General features: G+C 56.7%; 2 protein-coding genes across 4 annotated transcripts; one reads left to right on the forward strand and one right to left on the reverse strand.

Annotated features, from left to right (window-relative positions):
- The first annotated feature begins 2005 nt into the window (after window positions 1-2005).
- GRIN3B (glutamate ionotropic receptor NMDA type subunit 3B) lies at window positions 2006-10056 on the forward strand. 2 transcript variants are annotated; one of them, XM_064497400.1, is made up of 10 exons: window positions 2006-2476; window positions 3991-4589; window positions 5133-6183; window positions 6370-6515; window positions 6686-6801; window positions 6998-7149; window positions 7240-7404; window positions 7531-7598; window positions 7710-8039; window positions 9143-10056. In XM_064497400.1, exons 1-10 carry the CDS (start codon window positions 2015-2017, stop codon window positions 9192-9194), a joined length of 3141 nt encoding a protein of 1046 aa, XP_064353470.1. In that variant the 5' UTR covers window positions 2006-2014; the 3' UTR covers window positions 9195-10056. The 2 variants fall into 2 exon arrangements, with proteins under 2 accessions (XP_064353470.1, XP_064353471.1); XM_064497401.1 differs by having other exon boundaries at window positions 6388-6515.
- TMEM259 (transmembrane protein 259) lies at window positions 9982-25064 on the reverse strand. 2 transcript variants are annotated; one of them, XM_026108322.2, is made up of 11 exons: window positions 24290-25064; window positions 20820-21086; window positions 20226-20340; window positions 18162-18272; window positions 16704-16826; window positions 16261-16361; window positions 15263-15320; window positions 14884-14967; window positions 14176-14308; window positions 13688-13787; window positions 9982-12849 (listed from the first exon to the last, which is right to left on the reverse strand). In XM_026108322.2, the coding sequence occupies exons 1-11, from the start codon at window positions 24521-24523 to the stop codon at window positions 12001-12003; spliced, it is 2175 nt and encodes a 724-aa protein (XP_025964107.1). In that variant the 5' UTR covers window positions 24524-25064; the 3' UTR covers window positions 9982-12000. The 2 variants fall into 2 exon arrangements, with proteins under 2 accessions (XP_025964107.1, XP_025964106.1); XM_026108321.2 differs by having other exon boundaries at window positions 20172-20340.
- Between the last annotated feature and the right edge of the window lie 182 nt (window positions 25065-25246).

Below are 25246 nucleotides of genomic sequence, written 5' to 3' on the forward strand. Positions count from 1 at the left end.
CGGCACGCACCCGGCTCCTCTCCCCGCGACGGGCTGCCCGGGGCGGGAGGCAGGAGGGACCGATGCCGGCAGGGACCAGCCGTTTCCCGCTGTGGGAGCGGGAGCTCTGCTCGCCCCGTTGGCCTGACGCGGGTCCCTCCCGGCCTCACGAGGCTCTGCCCCCAGCCGAGGGGCAGGAGGGGGGACGTGGGGGGGGGGGCCTGGCTCCCCAGGGAGCACAGCCGTCCCCGCGTGCACCTACCACACAGACCTGTTTGATACACCAGAAGTAAGTGCCGCTGATTTCAAGTGCACTTTAATAAGCGTTCATGCAGACCGCTCTCATGCCAGCTTGCTTAGATAATGCTTTTAGTTTAATAAGTGCCGTTTCTCTTCCCTTTCACTCCCCCCGCTTCCTTCCGACGTTCTGGATCAACGTTATTTGGCTGCAGCGGGGAGCATCAGCCTGAGCCAGGCCGGTGCTGGGAGAGCTGCGGGCGTCCTGGCTGCAGCAGAAACGCAACCCCGCGTGCTGGGAGCCGGCGCGGAGAGCACCAAAGCCTCCGCGGGCCCCGCGCGGGCTGGGTGAGCGGGGCTGGGGGCGCAGCCTGCTCTGGCAGCCGATTTACCCCCCCTGGGAGCCGGGTCTGAGATGGATCTCCCGGTTGTGCCCCTTCTCTCTCCCGGTTCCAGCGTGGGCCACGGGGACTTGGTCCTGCCATGGCTCCTGCCCCGGGCACCTGGGGCCCAGCCCCGTTTCTCCCGGCGGTGACGGAGCCGGCGGTGCCCGTGCTGGGCTGTCGGCTGCTCCGGGGGGGCAGCAGCTCCCTGCGGCACGGGGCTGCCAGCGCTTCCCCTGCCCCATAGGATCTGTGCTCACTGCCCCCCCCCGGCCAGTCTCCCCAGGGAGAATTCATTAGCTTTGACTCATTAAATTTGTCTGATGATCAATATTTTTTGCCAGCTGCTACTTGGCTTTCTTGCCTGCTTTCTCTTTTTTATTAATTTAGCAGAGTCTCTGTCTCCCTGGCAGCCGATGTTCCGTGCTCCCGGGAGCAGGGAGCCCTCTGCCCTGCCCTGCCTCGGTTTCCCCAGGGTGGGATGAGGAGCGGGACCCCGCTTTGCCTCCCTGCGCAGGGAGACGGCGAAGCTGCTGCGCGTCCAGAGCACTGAGACGCAGGAGCGCAAACCCTCGTCCCCTCCGGCCACCCTGCGGGTCGTAGCCCCGGGACGGGGACGGTTTTAAGGCTGGATCGGTGTCACGGCCTTTAGTGGAGGCTGCTCGCGGCCCCAAACCTCGCTCCGGCAGCTGCCGTCAGGGCCTTCTGCCGAGCCCGGGCGCAGCGGGGAGCTCGGGCATCTCCATGCGAGTCGCGCAGGACGCGAGGGCTCGGCTGAAGCGGGAGGAAGGAGCTGGTTATTGAAAGGTAGCTGAAATTCTCCCCGAAGTCTTGGGGACTTGTGTGCTGGGGCTCCCTGAGCTCCCTGCCAAAGGCCTCCTAAATTCCCAGGTATCAGCGCTGCCGCGCCGGGAGCACCGGCGGGGTGACGGCACGGGGGGGGGGGTGTCACCGGGGGGGGGGGCGCGGCGTGGGCCGTGACGCTGCCGGGGCTCCTCCGCGGGGCTGCGACGGGACGAGCAGCGAGGCCGAGGGGCTGCGGGGCTGCGCCGGGTGCGGGTGCGCCCCGTCGGGGGGGGGGGGGGCCGGGGGGGCTCCCGGGGGCGCCGGGCCGCGACCCTCGCGCCCAGCCTGCGAGCGGCCGGGCTGCTCCGCCGCGGGCCCGAGGCCACGGTGGCGGCCGCGGCGACGTGACGGCCCCTGCCCGCCGCGCCGGCCTCGCGCTCCAGCGGGGCGAGGAGCCGCCGGGGCCGCCCCCGCCCGCGCGCGGGGGCCGGTGCGGAGCCGGGGCGGCCGGGAGGGCGCGGGGCCGCGGCCGCCCCGCCCCGCCCCGCCCCGGCCGCCGCGGCCCGCCCCGCTCCGGCCCGCACGGCTCGGCCCTGCCCGGCCCGTCGGGGCGCGGCGCGGCGCGGGCCATGGCGGGGCTGCGGGCGCTGTGGCTCTGCGCCGCGGTGCTGGGCGCGGGGGGGCACCCGCAGCCCTGCCGCGTCCCGGCCCGCGCCGGCCCCGCCGTGCGCCTGGGCGCGCTGCTGCCGCCCGCCGCCCCCGGCCGCGTCCGCGCCGCGCTGGCCCGCGCCGCCGCCCCCGGCCCCGGCCCCGGCCCCGGCCCCGGCCGCGAGGGGGGCCCCGGCCCCGCGGGGGCGGCGCTGCCCCTCAACCTGAGCCTGGAGGTGGTGGCGGGCGGCCCGGCGGCGCGGGACCCCGGCTCGCTGGCGCGCTGGCTGTGCGCGGCGCTGGTGGCCCGCGGCGTGGCCGCGGTGCTGGCCGTGCCCCGCTCCCGCCGCGAGCTGCTGCAGCTCGACTTCCTCGCCGCCGCCCTGCAGCTGCCCGTCCTCAGCGTCCTCGACGCCGGCGGCCCCCTGCCCTTCCGCTCCCAGGTAAGGGCGCCGCCCGCGCGGGGGGCTCCGGCCCGGCTCCGGTCCTGCTCCCGCCCCGTCCCGGCTCCGTCCCTGTTCCTGTCCTGGCTCCCATCCCAGTCCCGTCCTGGCTCCCATCCCGGCTCCATCCCAGCACCGTCCCGGCTCCATCCCGACCCCATCCCAGCTCCCATCCCAGCTCCTATCCCAGCCCCATCCCAGTTCTCATCCCAGACCCATCCCGGCTCCTCCTGGTTTCATCCCAGCCCCATCCCACGTCCCAGCCTGGCTCCAGCCCAGCCCTATCCTGGCTTTATCCCGGCTCCCATCCCAGCCCCATTGCAGCTCCTATCCTGGCTCTATCCCAGCCCCATCCCAAATTCCATCCCAGCTCCCTCCCTGGATCCATCCCAGCTCCCTCCCTGCTTGCTTTCCAGTCCCTTCCCAGCCCTGTCCTTACTCCCATCCCAGCTCCATCTCTGCTTGCTTTCCAGCCCCTTCCCAGCTCCCATCCCAGCCCCAGCCCCACTCCCATCCAAGCCCCCTCCCTGGTTCTATCCCAGCACCATTCTGGCTCTGTCCCAGCCCCATCCCTGCTCACTTCCCAGCCTCTTCCCAGCTCCCATCCCAGCTCCAGGGCCAAGGTGGCTCCGCTGGCTCCTGCAGCCGCCCTGCACCCCGCGGTCCCAGTCTGCGCCCCAGAAGGGCTCCGGGGACGTGCCCCAGCCTGGAGTCCCCAGTGCTGCCCCAGATCCCCGATGGCCCCAGCCCCTGGGGGTCCCCGGGCCCGGCCCCCCCTTCCCCCCCCCCCGGTGCCGGTGCCGGTGCCGGGAGCTCCCCTGCACCGAGGCTGCCAGCCCCGGCAGCTCCTCCGCGGGTGCTGCAGCCCCAAGGGCTCTTGGCCGTCCCCAAGCCCAGCACCAGCCCGGGGCTGGGGCCAGCGCCGAGCTCTCGGCATCCTCCCCCCGGCATTCCCGGGCTTTCCCGGGCTCCCTCCCCTGTGCGCCGGCTCCGCCGTCAGCAGCCCCCGGTCCCCCCCGGCGCTGGCTGCTCCGTGGCAGAAGGTGGCTCCTTCCCCTCGCGGGCAGCGGGGACCCCGGCAGCCGCCCGGCCCACCGGCCTCTCCCGGGGCTCAGCCCCATCCTCCCGCCGGCCCCGTCGCATCCTTGGAGAGCTCCCGCTTTTGGAGCTGGGGCTGATCCACAGCTCCGGCTGTGCGTGGCTGGGAGTGTGTGTGCGTGTGTGTGTAAGGGGCAAGGGGCTGCTCAGCCTGCTGCTTGGGTGCTGGTTCCCTCCCCCCCCCCGGGTCAGGGGATCCCGAGTGGGACGGGAGCCAGCCCGGCGTGGGCTGCTTTCCTCCCCGGGCCTCTCCCGTTGGTCCCGTTGGTCCCTCCGGCGATGGGAGCCACCAGCTGAGCCGAGGGCCGCAGCCGGCGCGGGTCGGGAGCAGCCAGCGCTGCCTCGGGGCTGCTGCCGGGGCAGGCGGGGGCCGGGGGGGCCGGGCCGGGCCGACCGCAGCCTCCGTGTGCCGGCAGACCCCCTTCCACCTCCGCATGGAGCGGCAGAGCTCCCCGGAGACGCTGGTGGACCTGCTGGCCAGCGTCCTCCGGGCCAACGACTGGCGCGAGGTCGACCTGGTGATCTGCCACCCCTGGGACGTCGCCGGCTTCCTCGGGCTCTGGACCCGCCGCACCCAGCTCTTCCTCCGCGCCGTGCTGGACCTCAGCTCCCTCGACGAGCCCGGGGCCGCCCGCCGCCTCCGCCGGCACCTGGCCCGCTTCGAGGCGCTCGCCCGCCCGGTGCTGCTCTTCGGCTGCGACCTGCGGCGCGCCCGGCTCGTCTTCGGGGCGGCCGCGGCGTCGGGGCTGCCGCCGCAGGAGGTTCACTGGCTGCTGGGCTCCCCGCTCCGCGCCGGCGCGCTGCAGACCCGGGGGCTGCCCCTGGGGCTCCTGGCCTACGGGGAGGTCAGCCGGGCCCCGCTGGAGCACTTCATCGAGGACGCCGTGGAGCTGGTGTCCCGGGCCGTCGCCAGCGCCGCCCGCGTCCGCCCCGACCTCGCCCTCATCCCCACCACGGTGAACTGCAACGACGAGCGCAAGGAGGGTGCCGAGTCCTCGGGGCTCTTCCTCTCCCGGTAAGGGGGGGGTCCTGCCGCCGGGGGGGCGCTGAGCCCCTTCCCCTCGCTGCGGCTGCCGGCGGTGACGGGGGAGCTGGGGGCCTGCTCCCGGGGCCGGGACCCCCGGACGGGGAGGCAGAGCTGGGCGACACCCAGGCTTTGCATGCCGAGCCCAGTGCGCTCACCGTTGGGTGCAGCTGCCTGCGCGGGGGCTCAGCCGCCCCGTCCCCACCGCCCTCCTTTCCAGGACCGGCTTTGTGCCGGCTGCGCGGGGAAGGATGTGTCACGTTAGATCTCGCTAACGCTCCCCGAGCGCTGTTGCTGTATAAATATTAATAAAGCGAAGCCCCGCTGGCAGAGCAGGCTGCAGGGCGCAGAGAGCAGGGCCAGATCCTGCCGCACCTCCCTGCTGCTGCCTGTGCCCGGGCCGGGCTCCTCCTGCCTCCCGGCCCCGAGCCCCATCCCTCGCTGTCCCCCGGGGGTCCCGGGCCCGGAGCAGGACCCCGCGTGGGCAAAAGCAGCCCGGTGCGCCCAAGCTGTGACACCTTCCCGCCCCCCCAGGTTCCTGGCCAACACGTCCTTCCATGGCCGGACGGGACACGTGTCGGTGCACAACGCAACGCTGGTGCACACGGAGCACCAGTACCGCGTCTGGAGCCTGCTGCGGGACTCGCGGGGCGAGCCCACCTGGGTGACGATGGGCACCTGGCGCCACGGCAAGCTGGAGCTGGAGGAGGGCGCGTGGCAGAGCCACCTCCAGCGCAAGAGCCCTGCCGATGGGGCCGGCGGCTCCCGCATGAAGCTGCGCGTGGTGACGCTGGTGGAGCACCCCTTCGTCTTCACCAGGGAGGTGGACGAGGACGGGAGCTGCCCGGCCGGGCAGCTGTGCCTGGACCCCGGCACCAATGACTCGGCCGTGCTGGACGCCCTCTTCGAGGAGCTCGGCGCCGAGAACGGCTCAGTGCCGCGGGAGTACAAGAAGTGCTGCTACGGGTACTGCATCGACCTGCTGGAGAAGCTCGCTGAGGACCTGCCCTTCGACTTCGAGCTCTACATCGTGGGTGACGGGAAATACGGGGCGTGGAAGAACGGGCGCTGGACCGGCCTGGTGGGGGACCTGCTCAGCGGCATGGCCCACATGGCCGTCACCTCCTTCAGCATCAACTCGGCGCGGAGCAAAGTCATCGACTTCACCAGCCCCTTCTTCTCCACCAGCCTGGGCATCCTGGTGAGGACCAAGGACACGGCTTCGCCCATCGGGGCCTTCATGTGGCCCTTGCACTGGACCATGTGGGTGGGCATCTTCGTGGCCCTGCACACGACTGCGCTCTTCCTCACCCTTTACGAGTGGAAGAGCCCCTACGGCATGACTCCCCACGGCCGCAACCGCATGAAGATCTTCTCCTACTCCTCGGCCCTCAACCTGTGCTACGCCATCCTCTTCGGGCGCACCGTGTCCAGCAAGACGCCCAAGTGCTGCACCGGCCGCTTCCTCATGAACCTCTGGGCTATCTTCTGCCTCCTGGTCCTCTCCAGTTACACAGCCAACCTCGCTGCTGTCATGGTGGGGGAGAAGACCTTCGAGGAGCTCTCGGGCATCCATGACCCAAAGGTAGGAGAGCGTCCACGCCGCTTTAGCCAGGGTGACCCCCCCCTTCCCCCCCCCAAGCAGTGGCTGCACTGCCAATTGTGGGTGCTCAGGGCTTGGGGCTGTGCTCTGGGGGGGGGGGGTCCCGGGGGGGGTGGTGGTGGTCCCCCCCTGGGCTGGGGGTGCTGATGCTGCGGTGCCGCCTTCCAGCTGCACCACCCCTCGCAGGGCTTCCGCTTCGGCACGGTGTGGGAGAGCAGCGCCGAGGAGTACATCAAGAAGAGCTTCCCCGAGATGCACGAGCACATGAGGCGCTTCAACGTCCCCACCACCCCCGCCGGCGTCACCATGCTCAAGTGAGGGGCTTTGGGGGGGGGGGTCCAGCTCCTTTACCCCTCCCAGGGCAGGTTTCACCCCCGCCCTGCCGCCTGTGCCCCCAGCAGCACAGCCTGGGGTGTCACGGTGGGGGGGCCCTGGGTGCAGGCAGCCCCCCCTCCCTGAGGACCCCGCTGTGCCTCGCTTGCAGGACGGAGCCGCCCAAGCTCAACGCCTTCATCATGGACAAGTCCCTGCTGGACTACGAGGTCTCCATCGACTCCGACTGCAAGCTGCTCACCGTGGGCAAACCCTTCGCCATCGAAGGTTGGGGGGGGGGGGGGGCAGCCGTGGCGGGGGGGGGGGCTCCGGCCGCGTTGGGGACGGGACGCTGCCCTGCGCCCGGGGGGGGACGGGAGGGGAGCCAGGGTGTTTGGGGGGGGGGGGTCCTCGATGGCGGGGGGAGCCGGGCACGGCCCCCCCAGCCCCAGCGCTGCTGCTCTCTCTGCCCCGCCGGGGCCAGGCTACGGCATCGGCCTCCCCCAGAACTCGCCGCTCACCTCCAACGTCTCCGAGTTCATCAGCCGCTACAAGTCGGCCGGCTTCATGGACCTGCTGCACGACAAGTGGTACAAGATGGTGCCCTGCGGCAAGCGCGTCTTCGCCGTCACCGAGGTTGGCGCGGCCGGGACCGTGGCTGGGGGGGCTCCGTGGCCCCGGCGGGGGGTTGGCCCCTCCCGGCCTGGTGACGTCCCCTCCCTGCAGACCCTGCAGATGGGCATCTACCACTTCTCGGGGCTCTTCGTGCTGCTCTGCATCGGGCTCTGCGGCTCCCTGCTCACCTCCCTGGGCGAGCACGTCTTCTACCGCCTCGTCCTGCCCCACATCAAGCGCAAGAAGAAGTTTAACTACTGGCTGCACACGAGCCAGGTGGGCTCCCCCCCCCCCCCAAATTCCCCCCCCCCAAAAAAACCCCAACCAAACAAAAAAAACCCCTCTATTTCCCTGGGCCCCAGGGTCCAGCTCACGCATCCCTTGATGTATCCCTTGATGTAGAAAATCCACCGGGCGCTGAACATGGGCACGGAGGAGCAGAAAACCCAGACGCTCAGCTTGGAGCAGAGGTATGGCCAGGGCTGGGCAGCTGCTCCATCCTCCTCCTCCTCCCCACGGGGCCCCGGCAGCCCTGGAGGCTGCAGCAGCCTTCAGCCCCCTCCTCTTCCGCCCGGCCGCAGGTGCCCGGTCCCGCGGAGCGGCATGCGGGGCGCGGGGCGGCCCTGGACCCCCCCGCGGAGGGAGGCGCGCCGGGTGCACTTCCAGCTGGACGCGGCCCCCGAGCGCCAGGGCCCCGGGTGGCTCTGCACGAACGGGCGGCTGCCGCAGCCCGCGGACGGGGAGCCCGGCGAGACCGAGCTGCGGCAGCTGGACGAGCGGATCGCGGCGATGCGGGAGCAGCTGCACGCGGCCCTGGCGAGGAAGAGCGAGCTGATGGCCGCGCTGGGCTCTGCCCGGAGCAGCCGGGCGCTGCCCTCCCAGCCCGCTGCCCCGGCGCCGCAGGAGGCCAGGTACCCGCGCGGGCTGGGGGCGGCCGGGGGGGGGGGGGGGGTCCCATGGTGCCCCCTCTGCAGCTGGCCGAGGCTGGGCCAGGCCTTCCTCGCCTTAGAGCAGCCCGGAGCTGGGCTCGGGGTGACAGAGCACCTGGGAAGGGAAGGGAAGTTCCTGCAATGCCCAGGAAAATGCGATCCAGGGCTTCGAGTATGGTTTCCCCCCCCCAAGCCCCATTCCTTCATGCAGGGCAGGGAGGGCTTGGGATGGCACAGTACCGGCTTCGGCACTGGTGGGATTCCCATGAGTTACTGTGCCCAGGCTTGGGTGGTGGGGTTTTTTGGTTGTGTTTCTTTTTTGTTTTTTGTTGTTGTTGTTGTTTGTTTGTTTTAATAAAGGGGAAGGCTGGCTGAGTGCTTTTTTTTTTTTTTTTTTTTTTTTTTTTTTTTTTTTTAATGGGCTGGGGGTGGAATGGGGACGAGGGACACTGCTCACTGGTTAAATGCGTTTGTTGAGGCGGGGGAAAAAAGCAAATACCGCTGCGATAGGAAGTCACTGCTAGGACAAGAGCCTGGGCCTCCTCAGACAGCCAGACTCGGCCGCTCGTCCCTTCCCGGGGAACACGTAGCGCTCAGCTCTCCCGGACCGGGAGGACGGAGACGGCCTCTAAACACGAGCGGAGGTCAGGCTGCGCTGCAGTGATACAGCCACCGCCGCTAGCTGCAGCTGTAAATAGCCAAGTGAGAGAGGCACAAATGCCACCGCGCTGCCGCCCTGGGCTGCCTCCCCTTGCCCTGCTCCCAGGCCTGGGGAACTCATCCATTCCTCCGTGTCCTCTGCAGCTGGGGCTTTTCCACTGCAGCCTCGCAGGAGGAGTTTTAATTTTTGTGACGGTAGTGGGGTACGATTAGATAAGAGGCCCCTGCACCACCAGCACAAACTGCAGCACTTCTGCTGGCAGATTACTAGAGAAGTTAATAACACTGTATTTTTAAAACATGCAAATAAAGATGACAGAGAAAGATAAAGACTTTTTTTTTTTTTTTTTTTCCCCTCCTTCCAGCTGTATCCTCTAAGCCGCAAGGCTCAGGGAGACGGTAACAGTTCTCTCCCTTCCCTGCAGGCTCGCAGCAGCCCAGCCTGGCCCGGCCCTGCCGCAGGACAGCAGCGATTAGTGCTCCAGCTTCATCTCAGCCGCAGGAGCCCCAGGCAGCCCCGGCGCCGCCAGCTCCCCGGCCGGCAGCACGGGCAGGTGAGTAGCCGGCGCCGTGCAGCACTGCCGGTGCTGCCAGCTGAGCCCAAGCACGGCCACGACGGCGGTGGGGAGCAGGACGGGTTTAGACCCAAGTTGCCCCTGCGGGAGAGCCAGCTCCAGGGAAGCGACGCTGCGCTGTTCGCCGGAGCCGCCTCCGACCAGAAACTGAGTCTTCCTCGGGCCCAGGGCAAGTGATGGACAACACCAGTGCTGGCCGGTTTCTCACCCTGGGGCTGCAGGAGGCCACAGACCCCAGAGAAGACTTAACCTCCTCCGCTGCCGGCCTCTGGGCGAGGAAGCTAAGTAACCTCACAGTGCAACTGTGGGTGACTACAGGTGGCCATGAAAGGAAGGGGGTGATGGCAAGAGACACTGCAGGAACGTCTTCCTTCCCTGCAGCCTCTTCACTTGCACAAAGGCTGCAAAACGCTGGCCAGTGCCAGCGCTGGGGACTTGGGCTCAGCGCTCCCCGTCCTGCCCAGCCCCTGCGCGGACCTGGGCAAGTCGGCTGTAACAGGAGCGAGCAGGGCCCTCCTCCTTCAACGTGCCGGAGACCCTCGCCTCCGGGGACAGCGGCAGCAGCGTCTAAGGTAGTTAGAGCGTTTGGTTTGTCCAGCCCACACCCGGGACAGGAGCCTCACACATCAATTTCCAGCAAGAACCCAGCACAACTGCTAGCAGGAAAACCAGAGCAGCACCACAGCAGCTGTTAGATATAATATTTATTATTATATACAAACACATTTTGTACATTAATTAAATAGAGTGATCTCTACTCTTCATTCAGCAAATGATTTGGTTCATTTCCCCCCCCTCTCTCCCTCCCACCCACCCGCTCCTCTTAAAAGCCTATGATTATTTCTTGCTCTCTTGTGCTCTGGCACATCGATGCCTGGAGGCAGGGAGCCAGGTCACCCCCGAGCCTCGTTCGGCCACCCCCGGCTTCCTCCCAGGATGGCTGGTTGCAGGTTCAGACATGCTGGTCACTAGCAGATCCCCCCTATTTCCCCAGGGCAACACCCAGGGCTCCTAAAAACAGAACAAGGGGTTTCCTGGGCAAGAAATGCAAAGAAAGTGAAGTGTGGGGTTCTGAACCCCTTTGGTACTGACAAGGGAAATTTCCACAGAAAAATACACCCCCCTCCAAAGGGAGAGACCCGTGGACTCGCACAGATGCTGCTTAGCTGTGCAGGAGGAGGCTGAAATTCAGGGATGCTTTCACAGCAAGCTCCCTTGCTCCTCTGCAAAAAGCAAGTTAAGTGCCCCCAGCCACCTCCTCCCAGCACTGCCCTTTTCACCACGTATTTCCGTAAGCGCCTTTTCTCAGAGCCCCGCAGACATGAGTCTCTCCTGTTGCTCCATTCACAAGAGCTCTGCCCTGCCTACAAGTGTAAACCCTCCTTCCAGTCATACACACGTGGGTCCAACCCACCCTCGGGGGTAGCTGATCCCTGTCCCAAACCCCTAATTCAGCCCTGTGATACCCAGCCAGCTGTATTGTCCCGGGGTTGGACACGAGTCTCAAAGCCAGCTTCACCTCTTCTGCCAGGAAAGAGAGGGAAAATTAGTTGAAGTGTCTTGGCTTTAGTGTTTTGGTTCTTCGCTATGCCATCTCACACAACGGTTCAGCCTCACGAATAGCTGATCTCTCCTCAGGGATGGAGCTGATCTTAGAACGCAAACATGTCCCATTTAAGGAACAAGGCACTGAAAAGCAAACTATTCCACCTACAGCTGCAGGTGCCGAAAGCAGAGTTGTACAGAGACAGAGCTGCTGTCCTCCTCATCCGAAACATCTCTGAAGAAAACGAAGCTGCAGATCAGTTCCAAGTAGATATTATTTGAGGCCATTTGCCTGTGGCAGAAGCTCCCACCTTATGCTGGCCACACGTATTTAAGAGCAGCCAAATTCACAGAGCCCTTGCAGATGTCACCAGCAGCAGAAAGGACAGCATTCCTCCAGGCCTGACCAGAACATGAACCCCCACTGCTCCCAGGCCCAGCCAAATGCATCCGCCCTAGCATGCAAGCTCTAACTTGGGCATGGCAGCTTCTAACCCCCAAACCCAGTGACTAATGAAGTTTAAGGGCAGAAAAGAGGTGGGTGAACTGCAGCTCTACTTTGGTAATTGCCCAGCTTTGCTCTGATGCGAGTAGGTCTAATGTTGGGAGGAAGGTTTTAAGCTACTCTTTCTGCCTTCTGTGGCTCTCTCACGGATGTCTGAAAATGCTCTTCATTCCTATGCAGCAGCTTTTCTAACCGGAAAGTTGCTGTACGCAGGCATGGTTTGTCACAAGTCAGCTCGCACTTGTGAGCACTACCAGGACTGCAAACGCAACCTGAAGGGCAAAGCTGAGGCTGCTGTGAGGGACAAAGAAAAGTTGTAACACTAAGCTGACTCCAGGGCTAATCCAGCCGCCCTGCTTGCCAGCAAGTTCAGGAAAGCACAAGGCCCCAGGGGCCTTGCAGGCTGTGAAAGTGAACCTATCATCACTCCCTCCCTGCAGCGAGAAGTCTAGCAGTCCCATGCATATTCATCCCTTCTCATACACAAACGCACATTTACTTTTCTCAGGGGAGTTTACTGCAGCACCTTTTCTCTGTCCCAGCTACTCTGCCTCCACTAAGAGGAATTCATGGGTTAAGGATGATGGTGAGGTGAGAAATAACAACAAACAAAATCCAAATGCCTTCCTGGCAGTCCACAGTTGCCAAGAACAGGGACTCAAGACAGGCTCCTCAAGTCTGGCTCCGAGCAAGCTTTGGAGCTAGCTGTACTATCCGCTGGTGCTGGGCAAGGGTTACTCTCCCCCTGGTCCCCTAGAGCATGACCCAAACGTTTGTCCAGATCAGCATCCCGCACAACGGCTGGCGGGGTCTCTGCCACACTGCTGTTTGCAACGCAGTTCTTTCCACGAGGCTTTGCTTGGCTGCCAGACCCTTCTGCAGCCTCAGTCTGCTCAGGAAGGGAAGGGCTGGGGACAGAGGCCCCATCTCCCCGTACTGGGACAGGGAGCGTAGCTGGTGCCTCCTCTGTAGCAGGGGGAATATCTGCTGCAGCAACCACAGAGGTTGAAGTGACTTCAATAGTGATGGAGCCCACAGCAGTCTCCGGATGGTCGCTGCTGACTCTGATCCGGGCTACCAAACCGGAGGCAGCGGCAGCATCCTGAGGGTTCCCGTTGGCCATGGCTTCGTGCACCACGTTCGGCTCCAAGAGGGTAGCGCTCAGGTCAGAGAGAAACGAGGCTTCTGTAACGATGGCGGCTCTCTCAGCTACCCAGTTCAGATCGCTCCCAACAGAAGCAGCTGTGGCAGCAGCAATGACGCCGGAGGCCTCGCTGGGAGTCAGCGCAGCGGGGCTGCTGCCCTCCCCAGAGGGTCCAGCGGCCAGGTGGGGTCGTCGGCTCCCCACGTCGACCGGGGCAGCTGTAGTGTTGTTGTTGAGGTTGTCTTGGAGTGTCGTCTGAGTCCCCTGGCCCACCTGCTGGTTCTGCAGCAGCATCTCTTGGATCCTGATCTGCTGGAGAATAGCTGGCAGCTCGTAGTGGTGGAAGAAGTAGATCATCGAATGCTAGAGAAAGCAAAGGGAAAGGAGTCACTCACTGGGCCTAGGCTGCAAGCCTAGACACACCTCACAGAACTGTTCTCTCCCTACCTGTAAAGACAGGGACTGGGGAATTTGGCTGCTCTGACCAAAGATGGTATCTGAAATTTTGGAAGAGATTTATCCCTTCGGCTATGGTTCATCTAGGTTGCTGTCAGAGTAACTACAAAAGCTCTGAAAAAAAGGCAATGCAGCCCCTCCGTCCCTTCTTTTTAGGGGTGAGAACAAGAAGGGTAAAGGCACTTAGCTCTGGCGCATCCTCAGTTCCCTACACAAATGATTTGATTGAAACAGAGTATTGGAGACATCAGTTTGGAGATGGTCTCCCCAATACCCTCACTGCCCAGACCTGACCCACTCCTCAACCTCTGCACGAGGAGACCCTCAGTGGGATGTCTTCCAGAAAGATGCGACATGGATCCTTCCCTAACACCTTTCAAAACTCACTTGATATCAGCCTGTTGTCAGTTGCACGTCTGGATTTGAGCCACTGACCAGAAAGTCCTGCTGTCTGATAGCCTCCTTTTGTTGTTTCATTTCCAAACCAGGGATTATTTTAGTCTTTTACATAAATCCTCAAACTCAGCTTGACAAGCAGCCTGATGAAGTCCAAACTGCAGTTGAAGGCCCTCGCTTTGTAACAGCAAAGCCAGTTTGAGCAATCAGCAGCACAATAATTTAAATATTACACAGCTAGCCAGACCCCTCTGAGATGTGGGGAATGATTGCAACTAAATTCATGCAACAGCACCTGCCTCCATAAAGCTGGCATCACTAATGTGCAGCAGAAATGGCAGCTACTCACCTGGATGAACAGCCACGAGGTGACCAGAGCCAGGCTGCTGTACTGCCCATTGAATCGGTAGTGGTAAGCATAAAAGGCAAAGTGATACAGATAGAAAAACCTGCAGAGAAAAGCAATAAATATCAGGATACACCAATGGACAGGACAAACATGAATTTCCTTCTACTCATCACTCCATTCGGACCAGCAACACTTTACCCAGGGTGGTGCAGACCCCCTGCAACAGGTAGTTTGAACTGCTCTGCTATGAACGGGTGTTCAACAGAGCAAAACACAGGGTAGGAGTGATTCCGGAGCGCAAGGCATGAGACCCAAAGTGGAAGCAATTGTGCTTTGAACCAAGTGACAGGTACGGCAGCTCCCAAGGACATATACATACAAGAGTAGAATCCCTCCTCCTTGGGAGGGCTGGAAAGGGTCTACGGACACCTCCCACTAGAGAATAAAGCTGTGTGCAATATACAAATGAGGTCCTAGCCAGCTCTCACCTGAGCCAGTGTCTCTTACTCGTATTGGTGTGGCAACAGATAGCATCATATTGGTCAGCCAGCCATACAATAAGGATGATGTAAAACGCAGTCGTGGTGTCATTGAAGAACTCTGACATAATGGCCTCCATACCTACAGGATGGAGAAAGGAGTTTGACATCAACACTCGGTAGGGCACAGACAACAGTTCCAGGGAAGATGCCCCCCAAAGGGGCATCTGAACAAGTTCTCTGCGACTTCTAGAACCAGAGCTATACAATTATATTGGAAAGCCCATAACATGACAACACTATTTTTGCTTAAAAGAGCAGACAAGGTCAAACAAGTTTCACTGCTCATTGTAGTCACTACATGGGTCAGAGGATCAGCTGGCTCCAGACTGCAGAGATTTGGGTTTTTGTTTGTTTGTCTTTAATTAAAATCATGCTAATGCAATGTGGTCACAGGAAACATGAATCTGAAATGAGCTAAAGTGAAAGACAGACAAAGCCTCAGTTTATGTGATTTCCAAATGAACTGATTTTCCAGGAGACTCGGAAGGATAATGCAGGTTATTGTCTGCCAAATTCCAGAACCTTTCACCTTGTGAAGAGCAGACACACTAACCACTTGCTGTGGCCAGGTCAGAAAAAGCAATTATACTTTAAGACCCCACAGTGACTTGCTACACATCTTCCTTTATATAAGAAACGAGCTAATGTTCTTACCTACTAAAGCCAGAATGACAGTGAGCAGGGGAGCTGCAGGGAATGCAATTGTCATGTTCATTTCCAGCATCTGTAACAGATCAACTGCAAGAAGGAAAGCACACTATGAACCAGGGTGAAGGCAGAACCAGAACACCCTCCATCGCCACATCACTCCCCATCCAGAGCACTGCAACATGCCCTGAACTCCGCTGTCTCTAGTCCACTGCCCCTGATACTGGCAAAAGTCAGAACCGCTCCCACAACCGCAGGGCAGGGGGGATACATTCCCTTTGCAGCTACGTGCAGGAACCCTTCTAAACAACAGTAGTCAAGAGTATATATGTGCTAGAGCAGGCCCAGTGTCCAGTACACCCTAAATGCCTCAGAAAACCCTTACCAATGAAGACAAAGATCTGATGGTGCGAGTAACGCAACAGCATTGAAACGGACAGAGTCTGAAATAGGAGAACAGAAGGCAGTGTTAGAGCCATGCAGCTCCAGGGATTCACTTTCAAAATTGCACTAAGGCAGAGGCTTAGGCAGACAAGCTTGGACTTACAACACTGCACAGCGTGCTGTGCATATCTCACATTCCTTAGCCTGAGCTATGCAGAAGGACTTCCCACAGAGTAATTAAGGCTTCACAAACAGCAATTAATCTTTATACTACTGCAGTGAAATAGACAGTACGTAATTTGTCTGTGAAGAGACTTATGCTGAATAATGGAGCAATGGCCAAATAGCAGCATGAGAGCTGGAACTAGGGTTTCTTCTTGTCCTATATCTGTGCTCCTCCCAGTAGCTCACCCTGCCTCTCTGACAGTGGTCACCCTGCACTCATTTCCCTTTCTCCTCTTATCAGGTACAATAATATTGTACGAGGAGCTGCAGCAGTGGAAGGTCAGACACAAAGAGAGACAGTCCTCTAAGGCTATGAACACAGGCTCAGTCATTACTGAGATCTCTTGTTCAATACTTATCTGTAATCATCTGGTCACACAAGTAATCACAGGAGATTCAGTTCTATCTCAATCAACCCTGGCATGTTAGTTAAACCTGTTCTTAAAAATCCGAGTGTGAACTTTTGCACCCTACCCCTTGGCAGCCTGAGTGCTTAACTATACTAAGAATCTAACCTGAATCACCCCTTTGACAATAAAACCATTGTTTCATTCCATTTCAGCTCCTCTGTTTGTTTCATTTTTAGGACTTTTAATACCTGCAGACAAATTTTCAAAGTGCAACTGCATACTCCATCAGATTGTTTTCAAAAGCATACGTGACCTCCTAGGTGAGCAGGGGACTGTATTGCTGTACACAAACACCCAACCTTGCCCACAAGCTGACCAGCACTGGGCTCCGAATCCGGACGATGCCCAGCTCCTCCCCACTTACAAATATGACCATGATGACAAAGGCTGCAAGGTATGAAGTCCTAGCCATCCACATGCTGACAAAGCGATAGTGCTCCCCAGACACCACATTGCGAAGGAAACCTGGAAAAAACAAAGGCCAATGCTATCAGCCCACGAGCTCAGACCAAACTTCCACTGCCTTCTATTAAAAAAAAAAAAAAAAAAAAAAAGACTGAAAGCAGGAGATGCATGGCATCACCTCCTCATGGTGCATTCTCTGATTGTTATGCAGTACAATGAAGCAGCAGAAAAATCATGTTTGCAGACATTTCCTCTCCACTCCTGCTTGTTTCATTTTGTCCTTGACAATAACATCTCTACATAACATATTAGAGATTAATCAATAGAAGATGATATTTACGCATCCACAGGAAAAACATCACCTCCTGCATGGCTGCTGAAAGTGATTCCTCCAAGTCTTACCTTTGTTTTCTTCATTTTCAGCTAAAGCTTTGACACTTGACATCAGGATGTCATCATAACCCAGGAACTCATCCAGCAACAGGCGACTGAATCTGTCCCCAAAGCACTGGTCCCTAGTGGGATCTAGATAAAAGAGAGAAAACATTCAGTCTGTTCAGATCTTAAGTCACAGAGCAGGAAAGGCAAGCGCCCAGTCTTCTCATCTCTTAAAAGGACCTGTCTGCCAGCAGACCTGTGCTGTGCCTGCACTCGGATCTTTGCCAATATAACTAAATTGGGCAGGCCTGGGAGGGAAAATGTCACACCATGACAAATATAGCCAGGCTGACAAAATGCCAATGTCAATCTGGCCCCAACACTTACATCAGGGCTGTTATAATCTCTCTTCACATATATACAAAGGAAATTCAACTCTGAGGCTTGGACAAATCTTCCTAGTAACTGTGGGCTCACTCCAACTAAAGGCCCAGAGAAACAGATTCTGGTAAAATTTGGGAGGGACAGGCTGAGATATTTCAGCCCCCAGCTGACCTCAGCATGCCACTGCTGGGGCCTGCCAGTCCTCACGTGCCCTCTTGCCGCAGAGGACACGCGAACACCTCCCCCAGCTCCGGGCGCTAGTGAAGGCTGTTCAGTTGCATCTCATGATGCTGGTACAGTACACACAAATGCATTCTGCTGTACAAACACTAGTTCGCTTGCAAAAATACCAAAAACCTAAATTAAACATGAAGCATAAATAAGAATAATTTTTTAATAAAGCACTAGGATTCTTATGAAGGAATTGGCCTTGCTGAATTTGAAAGCCCAGATCAGTATATAGACATTTAATACGGAAACCACCCATTACCTACCATGAGATCACGGCTTAATACTGCACCCCAATGGTACTTCGGTTTTATTGGGAATAAGTAATGCAATTTAGTCTGACTGTTGCACTAAATGACTCATTACAGATGAATTAAAATCGCAGGCATGAGAAGGTCTGAGACCATATTTCTGACTAGTACAGTTTTTAACAGACTGAATGCCAGGAGAAGAGAACGCTGTCCCAGAATACTGGTCTGCTGGTGCTAACAGAGGGACAGAAGTATGCCGAGACAACGCCAAGCAAATCTGCTTAGTATCATCCCTGACACGTGCACAATTACTCTTGCCACCAGGCCCTGGCATTGAGATGCCGCTGCTATACACTGCAGTATCACTGTCTCAAAGGGCTGCAGGCTATTTGGGTTCAAGACTCTAAAATGTAATGCAAAAGCAGTAAGGAAAAAAAAAAAGGAGGAAGAGAGATGCTGGACTGAACCCAGATCTTCAGTATCTTGAGGATATTCCTTCTTGGATGAGAAAACAGTGCTAGATGTATTATTAGGGCTCAGGCACTGAAACAGGCTCTGTCGCTTCAGACTACTCATCTTGGACAGGGATGACCTACTACAGCAATAAAGACTCACTCACCCAAAGTTACCACCATGACTGGGATGCTGAGGCGCTGCCGAGTGCTCTGGGACAGACGCAAAAACCCATACTCCAAGGAGTACTCCACAATGTACTCTTCCTGAGGCCACACTGCAAGGAAGGATGGGAAGTGAAACGCAACAGCAGGCTTTGCCAACAATTACCACAAAAAACAGTACCTCTGGATTCCCCCCCACTTCCTTCTACCAAGCTCTTGAAAAGAGAGTCAGTTGTGAATACAGGCTCCAGGCTTCCCTTAGTCAATTTAAAACAAATCTAGACAATTATGGCTTTAAAATTCTTCAGTGCCTGAAGATAGTCTTTTTTTTGGGGGGGGGGGGGGGGGATTGTTGGTTTTTAAGAAAGGTTCGAAATAGATGCTTTCTACCATATCAGCTCCAAGAAAACAAAGACTCCTGGTAAGTAGGAGCCAAGCAATTTAATTCCTGATCTTTCAAACTGTCACAACATATCTCCCAAGAGGTGTGGGGAGGCAGGTGTGAGGCTTCTCACAACAGCAGCAGAAACAGTTAAGGGGACAATAATTTAGAAGAAATGTATCTGCCTCATCTGACTTATAGCAACACATCAGTGACAGAAATGCCCACTTTAAAGCTTCCCTGTCTCTGTCTGGAGAAGAGACCTTACATCTTGGGCAGCAAACACAGTCTGATCAGTTTAGCTTTTTGTTTTCAGAAGAGAATAGTTTTAAGTTCAAATGTCAATAAAATGTTCACGTGTCAATAAAAGAATTGTTTTCTTTGTAGCACAAAAGATTTTCCAGTGGTAATGTATTTTATCTAAACTTTCAATTTCATGTACTTTCAACACAAGAAAGCTGAAAAAACAGAGGAAACAGGTTTGGGGGGATTTAAGACCCCTTTGAAAAAAATGAATTTTATAGCTACATTGGGAAGCAGCACAATTCCTTTCTCCCACCATTTTTCTGGATCATTTCCACTTAGGCATTCAGCAAATCAAAGCATGGTCCACTGCTGTACACAGCATTGTACAGTGTGATTCTCACAGAACTTAGGCAACTATTAATGAAGGTATTGCACCAAAAATATTCATATGCTCTCCAGTCTTAAGCAACTTAATGATCTGAAGCTCAGGACTAATGAGTTCTGGATCAGCATCAAGTAAAACACTTGCAAGACCAAGGAAACAGTGCCATTATAATGTCAAGTCTCACAAGCCTCCCTAGCCAGAACATCCTGTACTTCTGAAGAGCAAATACTTCCATTTTTTTCCAGGGATAAAAGTGCATGTGAAAATGCCAAAATTAAATAAGAATCCAGGTGCCATGTCTCTATTTTAGTATATGTGACTTTTAACAGTCCCCCCCCCAAACCACTAGACACAGAACTTTCCTAATATTGGAATTCCATTTTAAACAACACATAGTCATTAAAGCTCCTTCAAGAGTTTATGAGACATTAGCAGCCTAAGTCACACTGAAATAAGGGAGGGATAAAGCCGGATAATAATCTGAGTGATGCAGAACAGCAATACTGTATCTTGCAGTCTACTAAAACTTGCTCAGTGGCTTTCAGTACAGTCAGCTATTCCAGGCACTGGTGTCATTCAAGTGACCCATAACACAGCCCCAGCCTGCTCAATTAGGAATGCGTGCTGTCAGTTGGGTCCCTACAGATCTCAAGAGGGCAGCAAACAGCACAACTGGTCAAAGGAGGAAGGTTCAGATTCATCAGAAGCATCTGGCACTGGCACTGCAGAAACATGACAGCAGACCAAGAGACTTCAGCAAATTTTATAATGCAGATGGCCCCCCACTCCCAGTCTTCCTTCCAGCCCAAGGAAAGGGATTCCTGTAGATCTGCTGTTAGTAGTGGTAAGATTAACCACAAGTGAAAGCATCAGGGATAGTTGGAAGACACTTAAGGTTATTATGCACGGGCCCAGAGAAGGCAGGAGGAGTGAGATGTGCAGGGGAGATGCACAGGTGCAAGGGAGGGAGGGAGCACAGATAGTGTAAGTTGTCTTTACCTGCTCTGGCTAGCATCTCAAACTCGGACACAGTCTCCCTCAGAGGCTGCATACCTTTAGTGGTTGCTTCACTAAACGAGAACTCCTGGCTTTCGTTGTGGGTCAGTGCCTCGGTGCTGCTCATCCGGGAGGGCTTGAGGAACACCTTGGGCTCAATATCCAGCTCAAACTGTTGGAAAACCATGGCGGTGAAAGGCACTTTAGCAGTCATTCCAGTTCGAGTCTCCTGTGCTCCCTCTCTGCCCTCAGAAAAGGCCTCAACCACCAAAAGGAGGACAGCAGAGGCCACTCTCTCGGGCTTTACTTTCTATCTTAGAACAAGAGAGGTTGATGCGGAGAGTCAGAAAACGCTGAGGAACGCGTTCTGTCTCTAAGTGACTGGGGGATCAGCGATGGACTGTGGCAGACCCCAGCTGTTCAGACTAGTTTCACTGTTAAGGAGGGTAACAGTCCCAAGCTGCAAGAGCAGAAAAGCTGCACAGTGTTGAAAACCTGCTGGATCACAACCCAAACAGGCTGTCAGCACAGCAAGACTCCAGCAGAGATTACTGCTTCTCCTCACAGCTCCGAGCTTGAGATGACTGCTAACAAATTATTTCATCCCCGGTTTCCCATCTCCTTCCGTGTACCCATGCAATGAGTCTTTACCTTGATAGAGCTGTTTTCAAACATATCCACAGTCATTTCCTCCTCTTCTTCCTCCTCTTCCTCAGCTGTGGACTCAACTACCATTCCTGGGAACTTCTCAACATCACAGAACTGCAAGAAGATGGGGGCTCGGCTTGAGTTGCGCTGTATTTCCACCCGTAAGATGCCGTCACGTGGCCATTTATCCCGCACATGCTCCAAGCAGTTAATGGGCGAGCGGGAGAAGGCGATGTGAATGTAAGCCAGGATGAAGAGCACAAAGAGAGCCTACACACAAGAAGAAACAAAGCAGAAAACATTAGTCCAATGAAACTTGACCTGTTTACAAATTCCCCAGTTTTAATCAGCCATCTCTTGCTCACCCATAAAGGCACTGGATTAATTTGGACAAACGTACATGCAAGTGGACAAGAGCTTTTATTCCCTTCGTCAGCCCTTCTGATGCCTCTTTAACCAGCTGAAACCTTGTCTCCTTCAGGTAAACATCAAGGGAGAGACAGAGCTTTTCCTAGGAGCAAGAGTTTCCAAAGAGCCTGTGACCAAAACTTCTCCCTTAACACAACTGTGCCATGGGTTATGCGCTAGCTGGCTGCCAGGAAAAAAATCCCAAACCTCGACAAAAGGCTACCTACCACAAGAACAAGATAAAGCCAACCTTCTGCAGAACCACCAGCTCTGTGTTCAGATCAGCTACGTGCTGCTGTGAAATTACACACTCTGCCGCAGCTCTGACATGGAGGTGGCCTGCCAGAAGCTGAGCGGGCTGCAGGAAGCCTCACCACACTTGCCATGGCTCTGTCCTCCCTCCTGGCCTGTGCTCTGGGCCTCTGCCGTAGGCACGATGCCGGGCTAGTCAGACCTTTGCTCCGACCTAACACAGCACACAGCCGGGCAGCAGCTGTGACCCTGCGACTGTCACACTGACCCAGCCGCCACAGGCACCCTCAGAGCTTTCAGCATGCAAACTCTTCATGCAACATGGATCTTCCTCCAAAACATTTTTAATAGGAAATTCAACCTCCTCTTCCATTCCTCCCCTGCCACACCACCCTACCATCATAGATGGTCAACACTGAAAAGGATCCCAGGCTTTGAAAGTTGAGAATATTCCACATGAGACTGGAATATCATTCAGGAATATTGCAGGCTTTGAACCCCCCAACAAACAATATAGACTATAAGATGGTCCAATCCTGTTCCTTCTAGCACTGTCACCCTGTATTAACATAAGTCTGCAATTCCCAGCAGGTACTCTTCCAGGGACTTGTATCACACTTAAAGCTACAGAGGGGTATTTTTCATTAAATTGGCAAATCTCCATGCTCATAACCAGGAAATAGTGTTTTTCTATCTTAGCAACATTTTAATATCGCAAGAGTTTTAAACAAGTCCAAGCTGAGGTCTGTCTTACACATAAGCAATCAGACAGAAAGTCCTTGCCTATCACACCAAAAAAATTAAGTCCAAAAGCACCATCCTGTACCAGCAATGAGGTACTGTTATTAAAATAAAATTACTTGTTGTGACATGTACGTCTGCTGACCTAAAGTTCAGACAAATCACCAGTCTATCAGTTACCAGTTTGTCAAACTTCAAAAAGACCTTTCAGGCTGGAGCATACCAATTTCATAACCAGTCAGAAGATGCTTTTCAATCAAAATAGCTATAAAGTCACAGTAAAATGAAGTGGGCTAATAAAATTTGTTGCTTATAAATAAAGGCAATAAACCTGTTCGTGATGTTACCCAGTACTGCCCAAAGTTCCTAGCTCAGAACTCGGAGGAACTCTAGCGCAGCAAGCAGTATAGCTAAGCTCGATACACTCCTTTTCCAATGGTATTAAGGTGCTTATTTTTAAGTAAACTAGTTGTCCTTGCTACACACTGTTCTTGACCTACTTGCTAGGACTAAACAGACTGGTAAAAAAAGTCAAATCTGTGCAGGAGCTGAATAATAAGGAAAAACAGAAAAAGGAAAGGACTATCATTAATACAGACCAAATCCCACCTTTCCTCTAATCTAACATCTTACGTGAACACATATATCTCTCTTACCATGGAAGGAACCACGATGAGGCCAACAAAACCATAAGCAGTTCCAGGGATTCACCCAACCAGCAGTTTGCAGGACCACTGCCTCTAATTCAAGCTCCCACTGGATACTCTATATACAGAGAACTGAGATCATGCTGCCTGCTAAAGCCTGCCTTAATTTGGTAAGACTTCCAGTTCTCAGGGTGGAAATAGGCTGTTCGCTGCAGATGTCCTGTGAATACCTTCATCTCCTCAGGCATGCTTTGATCAAAACACACAGCAGAAAGAACTGATATTAGCGTGGTGAGCATCGCTCATGCTACCTGACAGCCTGGCGGTTAGTGCCTCCCACTTCCAGTCTCTCCCTCTGCCTGAATCCACTTGCACAATGCAGGGGCACGCAGGGGAGAGATGTTAAAAACCTGAACACTTCTCAGACAAAAAGAGAGTATTGCAAAAGTACGCTGTCATAGCGTGTTTATTATGTTATCATAAAAAAGGCTCTCACTTTGTATTTGTTAAAGCAAACACACATGTGTAGCATGAGACAAGGGGTCCTGAATGTTTGCTTGCTTTAAACTGGCTGAATTTTAGAAACTGGTAATGGAAGCACACTGTTGTCACTTAGCAACCTCCTTTCCCCTCTTCCCCTTATTCTTAATTTCCTATAATTGGCACTAATGAGAAGCGTCAGCGTGAGATCCGGAAACCAAGATGTAGTACTCAATGTGAGAGCAGCTCGCCAGGTGGACAGCGACAGGCCATTGTGACCACCCCACCTCGGTTCTACCTCGGAAGGCCTAACCTGTCCCGAGAATTCAGCTGCAACTCCCCATTTAAGCACCAGCACCTCTGTGAGTGCCCAAACCCGCACCTGCATCAACAGAAAAGCAGGCAGGTTTCTACCCAGTTTGGTAGAGGTGCAGCACTGTCCACAGGTAGCTGAAGTTGTTGACAACTAAAAAGAAACAGCATTGTTGTGTGCGCATCAGTTACTTCTAGAAGAGACTAGACTTTAGCAATACACCAACCGTCAAATATCTTGATTAAGGCATGCTCCGCATCCCAAAAGAGCGATTGCTCAGAAATGGAATCGGAAGTCTTTCATACCCCCTTTGCTGGTTTTAATCCATGCTAGACCAACTACCCATCAAGCCGGATCAGTGATTTGCAATCTCTTTTTATGCACAGATCTCGCACAAGAGTTCTGTGGACCTCTAAAGATCACTGCCATTATTCTTGTCTTCCTCACCAAAGAGAGGTGCATGTCAACTCAGTGGACAGCTTGGTCTGGACGGTCCAAAACCAGGCTGTGCTCCTAGCAGAGGAGCAGAACCGAGCTTTTAGTGGGGTTGTAAGTTACACTGAGGAAACTCATGCCTTAACGCCTGACTACAGCCTAAAAAGGGAACGGTAAGGCATGTTGCTGCCCCTCACCTTGAGGAGAACGAAGAACTCGAAGATACGGCGGAAGGACGGTGGGAACAGGCGAGCGTAGGTCACTGCCATCTTGAAGAAGAGGGCGTGGAAGAGGCGGTCGCGCACGTTGATCAAGGGGTTCTGGTTGAGGTTGGGGTTGCGGACGCCCCGGTTGTTGGCGCCGGCCGCCCCGCCGCCCCCGGTGTTGTTGGCCGGGTGATGGTTGTTGGCGTTGGGCTGGTTCTCGGACATCCTGGCCGCTGCGGCGGGGAGCGAGCTGGCACTCTTCCCGGGGCGGCCGGGGGGCCGCGCCGCCTTCGCGGGAGGGGAAAGGCCGCCGCGGAGGGGCCCTGCTCCCCCGGCGGGGGGAGGCCCGACGGCTTCCCCGGACGGGCGCGGCAACAGCGGGGGGACCGGGCGGCGGCCGCGGAGCCCGCGCGGGGTCGGTGCGGCCTCCTGCGCGCTGAGGCGGGTCCCGGAGCGGGGGCGGGTCAAGCCTGACGGCGCCCGGGCCGGGGCCAGGCCCCAGCGGCGCGGCGGGGCCTGGGAGCGGCGGGGCCCGAGCAGGCCCGGGGGGGACGCGGCTCCAGGGCCGGCCCCGCGGCCATGGAGGGCCCGTTACCAGCGGCGGCCCGGCACGGAGAGCCGCCGGCGCCTCTCTCCTCGCCCGCCTCGGCCTCTCTCGACGCCCCTCACCGCCCCGCCGCCATCTTCCTCCGCCGGCCCCTGGCACCGACGACGCGGCGACGCAAGAGCAGCGCCCCGCGAGGGAACTCTGGGACGGTGGAGGACCGGCCCGCCCCCCCCTTGGCGGAATATGCAAAGCAGGAGAACTCCCGCCATGCATCGCGCGGAACCGGCCTCACTCTTCCGCGCCTCCGCCTCGAAAACGGCGATATTTTTGCGAATCCGAAGGACTCCCAGCACAAGAAATAAGTAAAATCGTTTAAAAATGCAACTTTTAAGCGAAAGAGT

Source organism: Dromaius novaehollandiae, chromosome 25 (genome assembly GCF_036370855.1).
Source record: "Dromaius novaehollandiae isolate bDroNov1 chromosome 25, bDroNov1.hap1, whole genome shotgun sequence".
In the NCBI taxonomy this organism is placed as follows: Eukaryota; Metazoa; Chordata; class Aves; order Casuariiformes; family Dromaiidae; genus Dromaius; species Dromaius novaehollandiae.